The 20,129-nt window shown below is 47.0% G+C and overlaps 2 protein-coding genes and 1 long non-coding RNA gene across 7 annotated transcripts in view; 1 reads left to right on the top strand and 2 right to left on the bottom strand.

The window, feature by feature from the left end:
• The window catches only part of LOC146642794 (protein NLRC3-like), a 134,241-nt gene that overhangs the window by 58,651 nt on the left and 55,461 nt on the right, over positions 1–20,129 (bottom strand). The window lies entirely within an intron of this gene.
• On the bottom strand, positions 657–16,612 carry LOC146642797 (protein NLRC3-like). Of its 2 annotated transcripts, XM_085397232.1 has the most exons (5): positions 16,476–16,612; positions 11,979–12,260; positions 1,111–2,872; positions 858–1,031; positions 657–681 (listed from the first exon to the last, which is right to left on the bottom strand). In XM_085397232.1, exons 2-5 carry the CDS (start codon positions 12,250–12,252, stop codon positions 672–674), a joined length of 2,220 nt encoding a protein of 739 aa, XP_085253358.1. In that variant the 5' UTR covers positions 12,253–12,260; positions 16,476–16,612; the 3' UTR covers positions 657–671. The 2 variants fall into 2 exon arrangements, with proteins under 2 accessions (XP_085253358.1, XP_085253359.1); XM_085397233.1 differs by lacking the exon at positions 657–681 and having other exon boundaries at positions 854–1,031.
• LOC146642796 (uncharacterized) lies at positions 15,210–19,845 on the top strand. 4 transcript variants are annotated; one of them, XR_014909481.1, is made up of 3 exons: positions 15,210–15,224; positions 16,410–19,625; positions 19,709–19,845. It is a non-coding gene; the product is annotated as an uncharacterized LOC146642796 (long non-coding RNA). The 4 variants fall into 4 exon arrangements; XR_014909482.1 differs by having other exon boundaries at positions 16,410–19,629; positions 19,709–19,832; XR_014909484.1 differs by lacking the exon at positions 19,709–19,845 and having other exon boundaries at positions 16,410–18,590; positions 19,495–19,625.

Raw genomic sequence — 20,129 nt, 5'->3', positions numbered from 1 at the left:
ACAAAAGGAGTGTGTAAAACACCTATAGTGTAGTGATGGCAGTATACTGTGTATATTTATGCTGGCAGTATGGAAAATGATTATTTGCGGCAAAGTTCGAACCGCTTCATGAACCAGTCACGTGGTACAGCCGGGCAGCGAGGCTTCGGACGTCATCATTTTCAGCTCCTCCCATAAATGAAGCAAGCCTCGATACGCGCTTCGCGGAAACGCCCCCTCCATTACTCGACACACGCTCCGAAGCCTCGATACAGAACGTCCCATCACTAGTGTTCAGGTCTCCATATACGGATATGTAAAATAAAGATCATTTTTAAAGTAAAAAGACCGCTTTTGAGCCGTGTCTTTTTGGCCGTAAAGAATACCAAAGGACCGGAATTTAATAACATTAAAACCAAACAATAAATGAGCAAAGTAGTGCATGATAAATATAGATGACAAATACAAAGTGCAATATAGAAACACTGGGTAAAAAGAAATGAACAATTAAAAAGGAGGATAACAGATGTGAGCAGTAGTTAAACAGTAGAAATAAATACATAATAAACAAACAAAAATAGATAATAAATGAAAGCCAGGTCTGAAAGGTGAGTTTGGCTTTAAAAGCATGAAAACACACTGCTGTCTTCAGGAAGGCTGCTCCAGTAACAGAAAGTCATCTACATGTGGGTTTAGTTCTGACTTTAGGGACGAGTAAAAAAAATAAAATAAAATAAAAACATCTGTCCAGACAACCTGACAGTCAAAAATATAAACTCAGGAACTTAAAAGGAAAATTGTGCTGACTTTGAACGTCCGCATCAAGATAAACTTACAGATTTAAGAGTCAAAAAGTGTCAAAAAGTCTGTATCCTTACCTGAGAGTTTCAAGTTTACAGTCAGGACTCTTTAGTCCAACACACAGCAAATCCAATCCTGAATCCTGCAGGTAGTTCAAGCTCAGGTCCAGCTCTCTCAGATGATTGGATGGGGAGCTGAGAATTTCAGACAAAGCTTCAAAGCTTCTTTCAGAGAGTTTACAATCTCTCAGCCTGAGGAAGAATAACAATGGAGACATATTATTTTATTCATCTAGCATTATTAAACATATTTGTTCATAGATTCACTTACAGCACTTTCTTGGATGCTTTGACCACTGGCAGCAGCTTCAACAATGCCTCCTCTGAACGGGAGTATTTCTTCAGGTCGAACTCATCCAGATCTGATGACAGTAAGATGAAGACCAGAGCCGACCACTGAGCAGGAGACAGTTGATCTGTGGAGAGACGTCCTGATCTCAGGGACTGTTGGATCTCCTCCACTAGAGAACGATCATCCAGTTCATTCAGACAGTGGAACAGGTTGATGCTTTTCTCTGCAGACAGTTTCCCACTGAGCTTCTTCTTGATGTAGTGAACTGTTTCCTGATTGGTCTGTGAGCTACTTCCTGTCTGTGTCAGCATGCATAGAAGATCCTGATTGGTCTGCAGTGAAAGACCCAGGAGGAAGCGGAGGAACAAGTCCAGGTGTCCATTTGGACTCTCTAAGGCTTTGTCCACAGCACTCTGGTAGAAGTCTTTTACAGTAAGTGTTTTCTGGAAGATTTTAAAGAGAGGAGATTGTTTCTTAAGCAGGTTGACTCCAGAGTTGATGAAGGTCAGATAGACATGAAGAGCAGCAAAGAACTCCTGAATGCTCAGATGGATGAAACAGTAAACAACGTTGTTGAACATGTGGCACTCATCAGCTTTAAAGATCTGTGTGAACACTCCTGAGTACACTGAGGCTGCTCTGATATCGATGCCACACTCTGTCAGGTCTGATTTATAGAAGATCAGGTTTCCTTTCTGCAGCTGATCAAAGGCCAGTTTTCCCAGAGACTCAATGATCTTCCTGCATGAATCTGTCTCATCATACTTGATGTCCTTCGTTGTTAGGTGAAATAGCACAAGGCGTATGTAGAGCTCTGTGAGAGTCTTAGGCAGATCTTCGCTCTCTTTGTTCTTCATGACAAACTCCAGAACTGTAGCAGTGATCCAGCAGAAGACTGGGATGTGGCACATGATGTGGAGGCTTCGTGATGTCTTGATGTGGGAGATGATGCTGCTGGCCTGCTCCTCATCTCTGAATCTCTTCCTGAAGTACTCCTCCTTCTGTGGGTCAGTGAACCCTCTGACCTCTGTCACCATGTCAACAATGTCACGAAGGATCTTATTGGCTGCTGCGGGTCGTGTGGTTATCCAGAGGCGAGCAGAGGGAAGCAGTTTCCCCCTGATGAGGTTTATCAGCAGCACATCCACTGAGGTGGACTTTCTAGGGTCAGTCAGGATTGTAGTTTTGTGGAAGTCCAGAGGAAGTCGACACTCATCCAGACCATCAAAGATGAACACAACCTGGAAGTCTTCAAAGCTGCAGATTCCTGCTTCTTTGGTTTCAGTAAAGAAGTGATGAACAAGTTCCACCAAGCTGAACTTTTCCTCTTTCCGCAGATTCAGCTCTCTGAAAGTGAATGGAAACATGAACTGGATGTCCTGGTTGGCTTTGTCTTCAGCCCAGTCCAGAGTGAACTTCTGTGTTAGGACTGTTTTCCCAATGCCAGCCACTCCCATTGTCAGCACTGTTCTGATTGGTTTATCTCTTCCAGGTGGGAGTTTAAAGATGTCTTCTTGTCTGATGGTTGTTTCTGGTCTGTCTGGTTTCCTGGATGCTGTTTCAATCTGTCTGACCTCATGTTCATCATTGACCTCTGCAGTCCCTCCCCCTGTGATGTAGAGCTCTGTGTAGATCTGACTCAGGAGGGTCGGGTTTTCTGTTGTAGAAATCCCCTCGAGCACACACTGGAACTTCTGCTTCAGGTCTGACTTGAGTTTGAGCTGACACTCAGTGAGAATCTCTGCATGAATAAACAGCAAATGACACAAATGAGAAAACTGCATTCTGGTTACTGTGGTTATGTGTTCAGTTCACTGGACTCTTGGTGTCATGATCCGGCTGAGTCTGAGTAACTTTCCACAGCATCAGCTCTCCTCGCCTGGGTGGAGCCCTCCTCACTCCTCCGTGCTCCTCACCTGTTGCCAATTACTCCGGCAGTATCTATGAGCAGCACTCACAATGAACCTTCTCCAGATTGTGTGCTTAGCACAGTCAGTTCTCTGCCTCACATTTTGTCTTGTGCTCCTCAGCTTGTTTCGCGTAACCCTCTTTTCCTGTTCCCTAGTCGGCACCTGGATACATCTTCCAACTCTTGCCATAAGTCACGCCTCAGGATTCTGGCCTGCCACTGCTGGGAAAACTCCCTCTTGCAAACTGCCATCCTCACCTGCCTGCCTCCCTGTGCACCCACATCTCACTCTGTACCCAGATTTAATTCATCTCCTCCTCCAGCTGATCTCCACCTGCAGCCACGTAACACCTCTTAGTTTTTAAATCTTGGACTCATTCACTACACTGTGGACCACTCTGATTATTATCTCCTTTGTTCCAGTGATCCTGGATAGTTTCTATTCGCTCGATTCTGCCCCTGTTGTTCCTTTGACCTGCCTCAGCTTATGTTCTGGCCTCAGCTCTGCACTTCTCATAATACCTCGCTTGCTGTTGAATTTAGCCGTGATTCAGCTTTCTCCGTCAAGAAATCTAGTAAAATACATTTCTGTTAAAAGTCACTCAGCCTCCGTTTTTTGGTTCTGTGCTTGACTCCATTCCTTTTCATGAGCCATTGAGCACTGACACTTGGGTTATAACTGAGGGCAGGTTTTATAGAGACACATTCGATTTAATTATGTTTATTTATACAGCACCAAATCAATACTAGCAACATTTCACATATTACATAAACAACACTATGGAGCCAGTGATGAATAAATATGTAGAATAAATGAAAGAATTTCAAGTATAAAAGTTTTTTTTATTAATTCCTCCAAATAACAACAACAGTCACCCCAATGTGCTTTATATTGTAAGATAAAGAACCTACAATAATACAACAGAAAAAACCCCAACTATCTTTTTGGGTCCTGAAAACTGAAGGCTCTGCCTCCCATTCTACTTTTAAATACTCTGTGAACAACAAGTAGGCCTGCAGAGCGAGAGCGAAGTGCTCTAATAGGGGGATATGGTACTACAAGGTCATTAAGATAAGATGGTGTCACGATTCGCTGTGCGGCAGGCAGGAGTAGGACCCAAAATGCAGGACTCACAGGCACGAGGGAATGAACTCAAAACTCAGCTTTATTCGCTGGCAGAACAAACATATAAACTTGAACTAAACTAGGAAACCACAAACTAAGAACTCACAGAGAGACACACAGGGAGATCCACACAGCAAGAGGGACGACGTCACACTGAACAGAGGGAGACGCAGACAGAAATACACAGAGGGTTAACGAGGGGAGTGGGAACACACGGGGAACACAGGTGACACTGATAATCATAACGAGACAGGGCGGGGTGAACTGAACACTGACGGGAGAGGTGAAACAGGAAGTACAGGAGGAGAGAGAGCACGAGTAGAACACCAACGTAACAGGCAGGGGAGACATGGAATAAAATACAAACATACAAGGAAACTAAGAACACTGGGCCAACATGGCCCAGGACCATGACAGTACCCCCCCCTCAAGGGCTGGCTCCAGACAGCCCAAACACAGAAAAACAAAACCAAACAGAAAACAACCCAGGGCGGGCGGCGGGGGCCCAGGACGGAGGGCCCGGAACAGAAAACAAAAGAGCACAGCAAACACCGGAGCCCAAGAAAATAACCCAAACACAGAGCAGTTCAGGGGGCCGACCGTGCGCAAGGCAACGGCGGCGACGCGGAAACAGTTCAGGAGGCCGGCCGTGCGCAAGGCAACGGCGCGGAAACAGTTCAGGAGGCCGGCCGTGCGCAAGGCAACGGCGCGGAAACAGTTCAGGAGGCCGGCCGTGCGCGAGGCAACGGCGGCGGTGAAGGAGACGACGGCGCAGTTCAGGAGGCCGACCGCGCGGGAGGCGGCGGCGACGATGACAGCGCCGGTCCGGGGGCCGACCGTGCGGAAGGCGACGGCGGCCACCCAGGCGAAGGCGGTCCGGGGGCCGGCCGTGCGGAAGGCGACGGCGGCCACCCAGGCGAAGGCGGTCCGGGGGCCGGCCGTGCGGAAGGCGACGGCGGCCACCCAGGCGAAGGCGGTCCGGGGGCCGGCCGCGCGGAAGGCAGCGGCGGCGGCTCTCCAGTGTCAGGCGTACTGGCCGAGGCCCGGTGGGCACAGGACCAGTCGAGACGGGACCAGGCGAAGCACAGGCTGAGGCTGCAGCAGACGAAGGCTCTGAGGAGGCTGCAGCAGACGAGGACGCAGAGGCTGAGGCCGGGCCAGGCAATGACGAGGCGGTCGCAGAGGCTGAGGCCGGGCCAGGCAATGACGAGGCGGTCGCAGAGGCTGAGGCCGGGCCAGGCAATGACGAGGCGGTCGCAGAGGCTGAGGCCGGGCCAGGCAATGACGAGGCGGTCGCAGAGGCTGAGGCCGGGCCAGGCAATGACGAGGCGGTCGCAGAGGGCGGCTGGACAGGCTCCTCGGGCCCTCCAGCGGAGACAGGAGGCTGAACGGGCCCCTCGGACCCTCCAGCGGAGACAGGAGGCTGAACGGGCCCCTCGGACCCTCCAGCGGAGACAGGAGGCTGAACGGGCCCCTCGGACCCTCCAGCGGAGACCAAAACAACGCCAACAGGCATGAAGTCCTTCGGCCGACATGAGGACAACTGGCGCTGCACTGAGCACTGACTCTGCCCAGGCAATGCGAACATGGTGCAGTTCTTAGGGGGCTGCTTAAACTTCAGGGGTCCAGAATCAGCTGGTGACTGAGACCTAGCCTCTGGGGAAGCCCTGGAGTGGCAAACTGTGCCAACGGCGGCTAAACCATGGAAAGTACCCTGAGTAGAAATCCAGTTACCTCTCTGCATGGAGTGAATGAGCAAAACCGGCAACACAGGAGACTGAGCGGAGAGTGGCTGCTGGGCAGCTAACTGAGTTACTGGAGACACGGGTGAGAGCGGGAGCTGAGCTGCTGGACACACGGGGACCTGAGCTGCTGGACACACGGGGACCTGAGCTGCTGGACACACGGGGACCTGAGCTGCTGGACACACGGGGACCTGAGCTGCTGGACACACGGGGACCTGAGCTGCTGGACACACGGGGACCTGAGCTGCTAACGGTGGAGAAGTAAATGACTGCACAGGGGACTGAACTGATGTCTGTAGTAACGGTGGTGGTGAGAGTGGAGTAGGTGGTGGAGTTAATGACTTCACAGGGGAATGAACTAGAGGTAGTGACGGTTGTGGTGCTGGTGGTTGAGTGGGTGACTGTGCTAAAGGAGGCTGCACTGGGGACAGCAGGGCTGCAGGAGACTGCACTGGGGACACTGGAGACTGCACTGGGGACACTGGAGACTGCACTGGGGACACTGGAGACTGCACTGGGGACACTGGAGACTGCACTGGGGACACTGGAGACTGCACTGGGGACACTGGAGACTGCACTGGGGACACTGGAGACTGCACTGGGGACACTGGAGACTGCACTGGGGACACTGGAGACTGCACTGGGGACACTGGAGACTGCACTGGGGACACTGGAGACTGCACTGGGGACACTGGAGACTGCACTGGGGACACTGGAGACTGCACTGGGGACACTGGAGACTGCACTGGGGACACTGGAGACTGCACTGGGGACACTGGAGACTGCACTGGGGACACTGGAGACTGCACTGGGGACACTGGAGACTGCACTGGGGACACTGGAGACTGCACTGGGGACACTGGAGACTGCACTGGGGAAAGCAGAGCTGCAGGTGACTGCGCTAGAGACCGCAGTGATGGTTGTAGTGGAGGTGTGACGGGTGGAGGAGTGGCTGAAGTGGCTGCGAGTCGGGCGGCTAGTGGCTCAGCTACAGAGCATATTAACGGCAGGGCTATGGGTTGAATGACTGACTGAGTAGCAGCCTGAGTGGCTGGGTGAAGCGACGGTTGTGGTGGAAGAGAAACAGGTGGTAGTGTGGATGATGGAGCTAAGGGCGACTGAGTGGCAGACCGAACTGATGACTGAAGCGATGGTAGAGGTGAAAATGGAGCTTGTGGTGGAGTTAATGGCTGAGCTAGCGGGGACACAGGAGACTGAACTGAGGGTGGCGGCGAGGGAGCTAACTGAGCTGCGGGTGGCGGCGAGGGAGCTAACTGAGCTGCGGGTGGCGGCGAGGGAGCTAACGGAGCTGCGGGTGGCGGCGAGGGAGCTAACGGAGCTGCGGGTGGCGGCGAGGGAGCTAACGGAGCTGCGGGTGGCGGCGAGGGAGCTAACGGAGCTGCGGGTGGCGGCGAGGGAGCTAACGGAGCTGCGGGTGGCGGCGAGGGAGCTAACGGAGCTGCGGGTGGCGGCGAGGGAGCTAACGGAGCTGCGGGTGGCGGCGAGGGAGCTAACGGAGCTGCGGGTGGCGGCGAGGGAGCTAACGGAGCTGCGGGTGGCGGCGAGGGAGCTAACGGAGCTGCGGGTGGCGGCGAGGGAGCTAACGGAGCTGCGGGTGGCGGCGAGGGAGCTAACGGAGCTGCGGGTGGCGGCGAGGGAGCTAACGGAGCTGCGGGTGGCGGCGAGGGAGCTAACGGAGCTGCGGGTGGCGGCGAGGGAGCTAACGGAGCTGCGGGTGGCGGCGAGGGAGCTAACGGAGCTGCGGGTGGCGGCGAGGGAGCTAACGGAGCTGCGGGTGGCGGCGAGGGAGCTAACGGAGCTGCGGGTGGCGGCGAGGGAGCTAACGGAGCTGCGGGTGGCGGCGAGGGAGCTAACGGAGCTGCGGGTGGCGGCGAGGGAGCTAACGGAGCTGCGGGTGGCGGCGAGGGAGCTAACGGAGCTGCGGGTGGCGGCAAGGGAGCTAACGGAGCTGCGGGTGGCGGCGAGGGAGCTAACGGAGCTGCGGGTGGCGGCGAGGGAGCTGGAAGTAGCAGCGAGGGAGCCGACGGAGCTTCCGGCAGCACAGAAGGTGAATTAGAAGGCCGAATGTCTGGCTGTGGGGTGGCGCGTCGGCGGCGTGAATGCCGTTTCTTTTTTGATGATGGCTCTGACGGGCCGAGCGGCTCCACATCCGGCCCTTCAGGCAGGTGGGTAGTAGCAGCTGGGGGATGAAGGTGGAGCTCGTTGCAGATTAAATCCTGTTCGAGTGGGTGGAGCGCACTGAGTAGCCAGGGAAGACCAGAGAACAAGCGCTGTAGTCTGGTTTCCACAGCACGGCGAAATTCCTTCCCCTCATGTTCGAGCCACAGATGCAGGAGTCTTTCCACGGAGTAGATTATGTCCAGACGCAGTTCTTCTGGTGGGTTGAGTGCTGCTGGGTCCATATCTGGTGACGTCGTACTGTCACGATTCGCTGTGCGGCAGGCAGGAGTAGGACCCAAAATGCAGGACTCACAGGCACGAGGGAATGAACTCAAAACTCAGCTTTATTCGCTGGCAGAACAAACATATAAACTTGAACTAAACTAGGAAACCACAAACTAAGAACTCACAGAGAGACACACAGGGAGATCCACACAGCAAGAGGGACGACGTCACACTGAACAGAGGGAGACGCAGACAGAAATACACAGAGGGTTAACGAGGGAAGTGGGAACACACGGGGAACACAGGTGACACTGATAATCATAACGAGACAGGGCGGGGTGAACTGAACACTGACGGGAGAGGTGAAACAGGAAGTACAGGAGGAGAGAGAGCACGAGTAGAACACCAACGTAACAGGCAGGGGAGACATGGAATAAAATACAAACATACAAGGAAACTAAGAACACTGGGCCAACATGGCCCAGGACCATGACAGATGGGGCCTGATTATTTAAGACCTTGTATGTGAGGAGCAGGATTTTGAATTCAATTCTGGATTTAACAGGAAGTCGATACAGGAGAAACCTGCTCTCTCTTTCTAGTCCCTGTCAGGACTCTTGCTGCAGCATTTTGGATTAACTGAAGGCTTTTCAGCGAGTTTTTAGGACTTGCTGATAATAATGAATTACAGTCGTCCAGCCTTGACGTAATAAATGCATAAACTTGTCACGGCTGGGGCAGCAGTCGTGCGGTGGAGTTAAATGAGGACCCAAGTTGCAGACAGTGGTGGAGATGCGAGTGAGGTTTTATTTACAGTGAACAAACCAAGGTGAGGGCAGAACTAAACATAAACCTAAACTGGAAAAACTACAGTGGCTTGCAAAAGTATTCGGCCCCCTTGAACTTTTCCACATTTTGTCACATTACAGCCACAAACATGAATCAATGTTAGTGGAATTCCAGGTGAAAGACCAACACAAAGTGGTGCACACGTGAGAAGTGGAACGAAAATCATACATCATTCCAAACGTTTTGTACAAATAAATAACTGCAAAGTGGGGTGTGCGTAATTATTCAGCCCCCTGAGTCAATACTTTGTAGAACCAGCTTTTGCTGCAGTTCCAGCTGCCAGTCTTTTAGGGTCTGTCTCTACCAGCTTTGCACATCTACAGACTGAAATTCTTGCCCATTCTTCTTTGCAAAACAGCTCCAGCTCAGGCAGATTAGATGGGCAGCGTTTGTGAACAGCAGTTTTCAGATCTTGCCACAGATTCTGGATTGGATTTAGATCTGGACTTTGACTGGGCCGTTCTAACACATGGATATGTTTTGTTTTAAACCATTCCATTGTTGCCCTGGCTTTATGTTCAGGGTCGTTGTCCTGCTGGAAGGGGAACCTCCGCCCCAGTCTCAAGTCTTTTGCAGACTCCAAGAGGTTTTCTTCCAAGATTGCCCTGTATTTGGCTCCATCCACCTTCCCATCAACTCTGACCAGCTTCCCTGTCCCTGCTGAAGAGAAGCACCCCCAGAGCATGATGCTGCCACCACCATATTTGACAGTGGGGATGGTGTGTTCAGAGTCATGTGCAGTGTTAGTTTTCCACCACACATAGCGTTTTGCATTTTGAACAATAAGTTCCATTTTGGTCTCATCTGACCAGAGCAGCTTCTTCCACATGTTTGCTGTGTCCCCCACATGGCTTGTGGCAAACTGCAAACGGGACTTCTTATGGTTTTCTGTTAACAATGGCTTTCTTCTTGCCACTCTTCCATAAAGGCCAACTTTGTGCAGTGCACGACTAATAATTGTCCTATGGACAGATTCCCCCACCTGAGCTGTAGATCTCTGCAGCTCGTCCAGAGTCACCATGGGCCTCTTGGCTGCATTTCGGATCAGCACTCTCCTTGTTCGGCCTTGTTCGATTACACACAGGTGCACTCTATTTAGTCATTAGCACTCATCAGGCAACGTCTATGTGCAACTGACTGCACTCAAACCAAAGGGGGCTGAATAATTACGCACACCCCACTTTGCAGTTATTTATTTGTAAAAAATGTTTGGAGTCATGTATGATTCTCATTCCACTTCTCACGTGTACACCGCTTTGTGTTGGTCTTTCACCTGGAATTCAAATAAAACTGATTCATGTTTGTGGCTGTAATGTGACAAAATGTGGAAAAGTTCAAGGGGGCCGAATACTTTTGCCACTGTAACAGACAAACCTGAAAACATAAGGACAGCGGGGAATACACAGAGATGACACAAAGAAGGCTGGATAGAGAGACGAGTAGTAACACTGATTAACACAGTAATGCAGACGACACAACGAGGAACACAGGCAGACACATACTATAAATACACACAAGGTAATGAGGGAATGACACACAGGAGGGGAGCACAGCTGATCCTAATTCACAAGACGAGACACAAACCTTCAAAGTAAAACAGGAAACAGACTGTTTTACAACACAAACTCGGGGACACGAACAGAACACAGAGGAAAGACACAGGTAGAGATCAACCTAAGAACTAATACAAAATCAGAATTAACACAAAGTACACAAGGTGATACCAAAAATGAAACAAAACGCTGAATGACCCAGGACCATGACAGAACTAGTTTTTCAGCGTCACTCTGAGACAGGATATTTCTAACTTTAGAGATGTTGCACAAATGGAAGAAAGCAGTCTTGCATATTTGTTTAATATGTGCGTTGAAGGACATGTCCTGGTCAAAAATGACTCCAAGGTTCCTCACAGCGTTACTGGAGGCCAAGGTAATGCCATCCAGAGTAAGAATCTGCTTAGATACCATATTTCTAAGATTTTCAGGGCCGAGTACAATAACCTCAGTTTTATCTGTATTAAGAAGCAGAAAGTTAGCGGCCATCCAGGTCTTTATGTCTTTAAGACGTTCCTGCAGTTTAACTCATTGGTGTGTGTTATCTGACTTCATGGACAGATGGAGCTGGGTATCATCTGCATAGCAGTGTAAATGTATGCTATGTCTTCTAATGATGCTGCCTAAGGGAAGCTTGGTAACGGGAGCGTTGCCAGCAGAAGGCTGAAGTGGAATCTCCCAGAAAGCTGCAGAAGAAAAAACATGAGCTGAAATGGTGGATTTCAGTCAAATAAGGAGAACTGTGGCTTTCCTCCAACCTTTGACCAATCACCTTAGTGTCCTGTTTATCAACCATAATAAAAAGCATTTACTGTGTGGGCATTTTTTTGTTTGGGTCTCCAAACAGCAGAAAGAAATGGCAGCCATTTTTTTAACTTTACCTTCAACTGGTAAATAGATTTAAGAAAAAGCACTTTGATCATATTTGTGACGTGTCCCAAACTGTTGTTGTCGCCTCATTTATGTTGATAAAACAGCTCTAAAACCAATCTGACAATATAAATCTGTAAAATGGGCAGAAAACCTGCTGCTGGTCCCATTTTAATCAAACCAACCCAAAGAGCAGATATTCATGTGTACACAGGAGGTTATTTGTGCAGATGCATAAAACATAAACTGTTGGCTTTCTGCAGTCTCTCACTCCTGAAAGTGTTGGCAAGTGTTTTGGATTTATTATTTATATAGATTTTAATGGCACCTGTGTAATGTTAACTAAGGTTTTTATTGTTTATGTGTTTTTTGTTTATTCCCTGACTTACCTGTGGGTTCTGGGATGGTTTTATTTAAATTCTCCAACAGATCATTCCTGTTTATCCTCCCCAAAAGATTTTTAGCAACTTCAAAAGTGTTGATAGAGTAGGTATCAAACATCAGATCCACTATGTCCGTCCTCTCTGCATTCTCCAGTTTACTCACTGGGATTGCTGGTAAACCTTCTACAGACCCGTTCTTCAGATGCCACTTAAATTTTTCAAAGTCATCACGTCCCAAATCCTCCAAAGTCCCCAGAAGGATTTCTTTAGGTGTCGTCATCTTTTACCCTGTAAGGACCCGATAAACAAAGACTGTAACAACAGCTGGAGAGGTAATTGTCTGATTTATCAGAATTTAACTTGATTCTAACAGCAGTTCATCACTACCACCAATAAATTTCTAAGGCTCAGAATGCAACAAAATTGCACATGAAGAAGCACATAGAGAAGTATCCAAGTAACACTTTGCTACAATATAAAACAAACTATTATAAATAAAGAAAATATATAAACTAAATATATACACTACCCGTCAAACGTTTTAGAACAGCCCAATTTTTCCAGTGTTTTTGTCACGGTTTGCGAGCCGTGTGTAAATTATTAAAGGACCCTTTATGCAGGCAGCTCAGATGCAAGTGAGTTTATTCATCACATGGTGATACAAACAGAAATGGCGAAGGTGAGCATGGAAACTAAGCAAAAACCTAAACTGGGAAAACTAACAGTACACGAATATGAAGAATTACACGAAGGGAAGACGAAAACACGGAACACAAGGGGTGGGAGCAAAGCACCACAACACATCACTATATAGTAGTGATGGGTCCACAACACTGATGCACCGACGCTTGTATCAAGCTCACAGAGCGAAACCTGTATCGGTGCGTGTGTCGCTTTAAGAAAAAGTCACGTGATCGATACAGCTGCTGTATCGCTCATTACCAACGCGCTAAACTGTGTTTAAAAGGTACCGCATCTGCATCTGTCAATGGGATGAGTCGCCACCAAAAAACCCCCCAAAAAACCAAAATTACTCTCGCAAAGATAAAAAAAAAAAAAAAAAAAACATCTCTCCATAACAAAATTGAGCTTGAAAGAAAAAAAAAATGTTTCTGCTGTGTGGGATCATTTTGATCTTTTAACTGCAAATAAGGGAATAGTTTGTCTGTCTTTGTTTCAGTGTAATCTATCAGAATAGGAAAAACAGCAATGTGACTTGCAGTGTAAATTATTTATTTTCTATTCTGCTGAGCTTTGTTACACAATCAAAAGCACCTCCTCAGTGTTCAGGCATTACAGAACCAAACATGAAAATGAGGAGACAAACACACCGAGAATGAACACAGGTCGGCCTATATTGACACTGAACTGCTTTATCATCATTTTTTAATTAACATGCGTTTTATTATTTTGAAATCAAGCACCTAGGAAGTCTGTTCTGGACCATGCAGTCCTGAGTTTTATTATAACGGACTGCCAACCCCTTAGTATTGTGGAGAGTGTCGGAGAGAAACATTCCAAGATCAGAGGATCCTTTAACGTACTGGGGGAACAGGAAGACATCTTATCTGAACCTTTTCCACCTGGCTTTACAGTTTTTGTGTACCCCAGCTTCATCTGTGCCTCTGAATTTTCCAAAGCTGGGGAAATGCACCTTAGAACACACATGCATCAACACTACAATGAGCGGGCGGAGGGAGGTTTTGGAGTCTTCTCACACCCCCGTTCTCTGCGACAGGCACGTGCAGAGGGGGGGGGGGCTAGAGGGGCTTGAGCACCCGCCCCTTTCCTGATGGGTGCCCAAGGTGCCCTTTTGTTGAGGCAACTTTTAAAAAAAAAAAAGTATAATTTTTTTTTAATGTGTGCGTGCGTGCGGAGTCCTGTCTGTGCCCTTCAACAATAATATTTAACTATTAATCACAGTTTTGCTAAATAAAAGGATCTGGCTTGCATCAGTCACATGATCACATTTAACCAATGATCGCCCTCGACGGCAGAACGCGCTGGTTACGAGCCGGGAACGAGCTCACAAAGAGCACGCGCATTTTTTGCGGTCCGGAGCTGTAAGAGAAACACAAGTTAACTCAGAGACACAGACTGATGCAACAAACCCAGTAAGTAGGTGTACAGCGTACACTGTAGTGTGTAGCACCCAGGAGTATTAGCTTATTACGTACACGTTGGTAAGTTGTCTTGTGGCAATTTGACGAACTGAAACAAACGAGCGTGCTGTGTGTGCAACAGCGTGACAAACATTACCTGTCCTTTTATTAACTGCACAAGTAGTGCTGGTCATAGCTGCTGGCTACCTGTGTAAGGCTGTCATGGGTCTGTAGCTCTGTCACCGTTTTAGTGAACATATTTAGTTTTAAAGTAAGTTACAGAGCATTTCCTGCCCTTCTGGGGGGATTATATTTCACTAAAAAACGATCTAATATACATGTCCACATAATTATGCATTATTATAATTATAATATATTAAAAAACACACTGTATTTTAAAGAACATACATTAAGATGCAGATTATATTAGATTTATATTTTAAATAAGACAAAATTTGGATTTTACAGCAGTAAAATGATTGTATCTCTATACATGTAATAAGCTTTGCCCTGCACAGAGTGGATAGTGAAACAAATGGAATCATCATAAATACATTATTTCATATTTATTACTTCCCCCTCCTCATTGCTTTATTATTGTAGCTCTAGTAATAAATAATAATGTAAGGATTCTGGATCAGCACCATGATGCCCATAGTATATACAGTATTCTGAAGAAGGTCTAAAATGTCAGTGTGTTGCACCAAAATATTTAAGTAATTATCAGTTTTAGTTCTTAGAGTGTACCTCAAAGCACACTGTGTTCTGTTGATCTTATGTGCTGCACAATAATGTTTAATATTTAGTATTTACTGTTATATTACTATATATCATTGTGATGTTGTTTATTGTATTGCTCTCGTTTTCTTCTGCTTGTTTTCTTTTTTCTTTCTCAACAGGTGATCCAGGTGATTGATGTATGTGTTTGTGTGTATATATATATATATATATATATATATATATTTTTTTTTTGTCTGCTTATTTAGTTGGTTTTTGTTTTTTTGCCCTTTATCCCTGTCCCAGGACACAGCTGGGAGTGATTGACAAGATGAGACAGAGGAAACGCAAACTGAACACACTGACATGAGACACGGACCTTCACCACAAAGCAGTAAATACATAGACTGAGGCTACGTCCACACGTACACGGGTATTTTTGAGAACGGAGATTTTCCGTTTTTGTTTTCAAAAATAATCCCGTCCACACGTAAAGGCAGAAATGAAGGAAAACACTGCTAGGAACATGCCAAAGCAACAGGTGGAGATATATTCCTAACCGTGCAGAAATGCTGGCCAATCAGAAGTCTAGAAGCCTCGGTGGGAAAAAGTAAACAAAGCTGGGGCATAGAAGGAGAACCAAGTCGTATGTGTGGAGGGACAGTAACTGTGTGTATATGTAATCATTTAAACACTGCAGAAAGTACAATTAACACTAATAGTATAATAATAGTACCTGAATTGTACGGAGCCCCTCTGATGACATGGTCCAAAAATAAATAAATTGTGGCCACAAAATACCCTCGAAATACTATTTTCGAGAGCACGAAATGGGTATAACGTGGCAACGAATTACGCATTTGTGGCAACATCATATTGATACAATTCCTGGACAGCTGCGTAGAGACACAAGCATGAGAGTAGGCTAAACCTATACACCGTGGACAGAGACGGTATGAGTGAGTTTTATTTTAGGCTGGGAATGAGCTACAATGCATTTTGAAAAGCCTGCAATGCAAGGAACCATTATTACGGAGAGACATTTAAACAGGATACTGAGAGCCCAGTTGCTTTACAGGGCCTGGACGCCGGGATAGATTTTATTGTCAACCAACTGCAAGGGCCTGGGAAGGATCACGGTTATTGGTCAAGTGTTTCGTGCCCACAAATTAGCATTTCGTGCGCACGAAGTAGTATTTTGTGGCCACAATTGATTTATTTTTTGGACCATGTCATCAGAGGGGCTCCGAAGAATTGGGATACAGCCTCTGAGATAGAAAGTGTGCGACCGTGAACTCGACTCTCTTTATGACACATACACACACAGACACACACACAGACACTTGTTTTCAGATTTTAGTGAGGACACCAAAAAGCCTCAAAAATATCCTCAAACTCGTGAGGACGGCCATTTTGTGGGACTCTATTAGCCCACATAGTAGCATACCAACTCTTTGTCCTCACAAACATGTCTAAACAGGTACACACACACACACAGACACACACACAAACAGGTTTGTCAGGTTCCTCGGCTCGTTCTCTGCGTTCAGTCCATTGAAGGTGATTATTGAGCCAATCACAGCTACAGAGCTCACTGTGACTCTTCTTCTCTCTACAGTCACACAAACAAACACACTCAGAGACTCTGACAGCAAAACTACAACAATGTGGTGTTAACACTCACCCTGCCTCAGCTCCACCGTCCTCCTGCTGCTCTGACGGAGGCTCAGCTGTTTCTCTTCCTGTTCCCACCTGCTCGGGTGGCTCCTCCCCTCTGCAGTTACAGGAAATCAGGTGTGTGTGTCTCTTGTTGAGACTGGTTCTTCCTGCTCTCTATCATCACATTGGGTGTTTCCAAATTCAGGGAGAGGATGCTTCGAATGCCACATTTGTAGGAAATTGTATCACATGGACGCGACGAAGGCTGTTCAAATTTGAAGTCTTCCAAATGCGTCCTTCATTTCCCTGAATTTGAAGGATGGGTCAGGTGTGTCCTTTGTGGCCCAACATATCCCAGGATTCATTGCGGGCCATACAGGAGATATTTTTCTGATAATGATAGTGATCGAAGTGGGAGTTAATGCAGGAGACGAACACTTTCAAATGTAAGTATATGAAAATCTGGTGGTGCAAAAGTTTTTATAGCGGGTGTGTTGTTAGGCTCTGGGCATCTGCATAGACATGTTCTTTTTTTGAGAATGTGAGGACAAACTTGAAAGAGAGACACTGTGAGAGTGGACACATCCACACTGCTGCTGCATCTGTGCTCACCACGATGGCCTCCTTCAGAGAGATGGAGGACTCACTCTGTCTTCTGGCTGATGTAAGTGTTCAGCTTTGAACAGCTGTCGTTCCAGCTGCTTTTAACTTTGTAGTTTCACATTTGTACAGACTTTATATTTTTTATAGACGTGTCATAAACCAGTCCTTAAATCATTTTCATTATCACAGATACAGTCTACACTCTGCATCATGAGCTGGTCAATATCGCAAAAGTTGTAATTCGTTTCATGTTTCATGTAAACTGCTCTGAGGTCACAGTGACACCAGCAGATGTAGTTACAGCCTCTCTGTCCCCACCATCCCGGCCCACGTAGACCGCAAAGGCCGGGTCCTCCGAAGGATGCAGCCGACGAATTGGAACACAGCTCATGTCTGACAGCAGTTTGAAGAGGAAATGGATTCTGTTCTGTTCTTCACTCATCACCTACCTGACAGCTGACACCTCACACCTGTTTCTCAGCTGCAGGTCAGACAGAAGGACACACAGAGGATGGAGGGAAGGAGGATGGATCTGCTAGTCTGAAAGTTGGTATGTCAGTTTCTGGTCAAGTTTTTGTTCAACAGGAAACATAAACAGAAGCAGGATTCATACCAGCCTCCACTTGAACAGCAGCCTGCTTAAACTGTCTGCGTGTCTCTAGCTGATCTCTGTCTCCTGCTGATGTCACAACGTCTCCGTTTTATTTGAACACTGGAGGTGAAGATGGCAGATTGTTGGCTAAAATGGATGTCTGTGGCATCCTGCATTTAATGTTCAGCATCTTTGTGAAAAACCCTTTAAAAGTTGTTTAACATGTCCAAAAATCCAAAACTGTTACAGATTACAAAGATGTTGTTTCTATGAGCTCAGGCTGTACTTGCTAGTTCACATTTCGGTAGTAATGTTGATGATGAGGATCATTATTTGTCATTGCTTTAGTTTTTATTCCACTGTTTCAAGGACATGCACTTAGTAGGGACAGCGGACTGGACAGGTCTTCAGTCTGTCTCGCTCTAAGACAGCTGGGTTAGGCTCCAGCGCCCCCGCGACCCTGAAAAGGATCAGCAGAAGTGGATGGATGGAGGGTCAGTTTGTCAACATTAGAAAAACAAACATACTACCTGCCTTAAATGTGAAATGGACGGGCTTTATGTTTGCTCGTTGTTTGCTAAAGAGACTTTTCTGCAGCATTTCTCTCCCAACTTCTTTGCAGCACCTTTCACTGTCACACATTTGATCTTTACAGCAGGGCTGTGCCATATCATATACCATACTATAGAATTTTGACATAGTAGCTATATAATGTTACTCCTACTTTATAGATCTCCATCACCCGATCCTCCGAAAACCTCTTGGAGTTGGCAGCACTCGACTGAGCCATTTTGTGCAGAAGAAGATTAAAATGATGCTTTAAACTCCAGATGTTATCTGAGCTCAGATCCTAAAGCCAGACCTCTGCATCTTCATTCTTGTGGAAAAGCAGAGCAGATGTTGTTTTCAGGAGGATGCTGCTATAATGGCTTTAGTTCCTTGCAGGTAATTATGACGACAGCGGAAGCAGCAGGAACAACAAACAGCCCAAACTAACAGACAAAATATTAATGAAAGTCCAACCCAATCTCCTCCATCCCCGTATCCTCCACTATTTGCATCTTCATCTGTGAAACCTGCAGAGCAGAAACAGTGTGTGGACAAAGTTAGCCGGTATGCAGACATGTTTGCTTTTGTTACAGGAGTTTGAAACACATCTGCAGCTCATTCAGAGGCTTTGGGGCCGTACACACTTCATTTTAAATCAGTACAGCCGATCTCACAGCTGCTGGATGTTTCTTTGAATCATAAGAACATTAAGACAAACAAGATGATCATGAAAATCATATTAATGATTGATTTGGCCTACGTTTGATGCTGAACTGCAGTAGCTCCTGACATTGTGCTTTTATTTCGTCTGGATTAGTTTGCAGCACTGCTGCACAGTTTACATTAAAGTGCACTTTTGCAGAGCAGACGACCCCCTGCACGACTGATGGGGTGAACCAAGGCCCTGCATCAGACAAAGAAGCATTATTTCAACTGTGAGTCATGCAAAGCAGCTCTAGTAGAGTCCTGTAAATGAACAGACTGGATCCCTGTAACGTACCACCTCAGTGACCAGTGGAAACATTCAAATGTTCAGGTAGTCATCCTAACTGACTTGGGGTTTCTGCCAGTGTGTTACAAGTGAAGCAGCTCGCCTGGTCTACACACTGGGACTCGTTTCTTTAAATCACCATTAATACAGTTTCAGCTGCTGACACATTCACTAGTGGGTAGTAATTAAAGCATGCTGCACCACTCATGAGTGCTATCATTCAGCACTCTCATTCATTTGTCTTAAAGCTGGTAATTAAACTCCCTGATGCCTCACTCTGTCTCACTCTTTTCTGTGTGTGAGAGAAAGAAGATGCAGCTGTGTTTCTAACAGCTGCTCTGGAGGAAGCCCTGCAACTCTAGAATCTCACCTGAGTCTGTGACTGTGAGCTTGATGGAGTGCCTGAACTCCTTGATGACTCTCTCACCACAGATGCTGTGGTTGGTTGGTTCACTCACTATGTATTAACAGACCTCTCTGCATTGAATCATATCTGTTATTAATCTCTGTCTCGCTTCCACAGCATGTCTTCATCCTGTCTTCCTTCTCTCACCCCAACCGGTCAGCAGATGGCCCCGCCCCTCCCTGAGCCTGGTTCTGCTGGAGGTTTACGTTGAAACCAAGCACACCATTGTTTTTCTTGTGACATTACCAATAAGTTTGATGTGTCACATGGCCCTCTTCCTATTGAAAAAACAAAAGTTGTATCCAAGATGGCCGACTTCTAAATGGCCACCATGGTCACCACCCATCTTGAGGAGTTTGCCCCTCACATATACTAATGTGCCACAAACAGGACCACCACCAACCATTCCCATGTTATTACGGTGTATCCATATAAATGGCCCACCCTGTACTTACATTATAACCAATCCGCTCCTTTATCCTCACTTAAAATATTTTTACTGAACTATTGTAATATTTGCTGCCATTGCTGCTGTCCT

The sequence above is a fragment of the Rhamphochromis longiceps genome, linkage group LG23 (assembly GCF_057381845.1).
Source record: "Rhamphochromis longiceps isolate RC_006_pf linkage group LG23, R_longiceps_female_GT1.1, whole genome shotgun sequence".
NCBI classification, from domain to species: Eukaryota; Metazoa; Chordata; class Actinopteri; order Cichliformes; family Cichlidae; genus Rhamphochromis; species Rhamphochromis longiceps.
Note: the sequence above shows the minus strand (reverse complement) of the source record. Positions and strands in the feature narration are given on the sequence as shown.

Bases quoted from the DNA above. Each gene is read 5' to 3' on its own strand.
- LOC146642797 (XM_085397232.1), bottom strand. From the start codon at position 12,252: ATGACGACACCTAAAGAAATCCTTCTGGGGACTTTGGAGGATTTGGGA. The intron at 2,873-11,978 runs GTAAGTCAGGGA...TTATTCATGCAG, and splicing joins AACCATCCCAGAACCCACAG to AGATTCTCACTGAGTGTCAG. The intron at 1,032-1,110 runs GTAAGTGAATCT...ATTCTTCCTCAG, and splicing joins AAAGCATCCAAGAAAGTGCT to GCTGAGAGATTGTAAACTCT.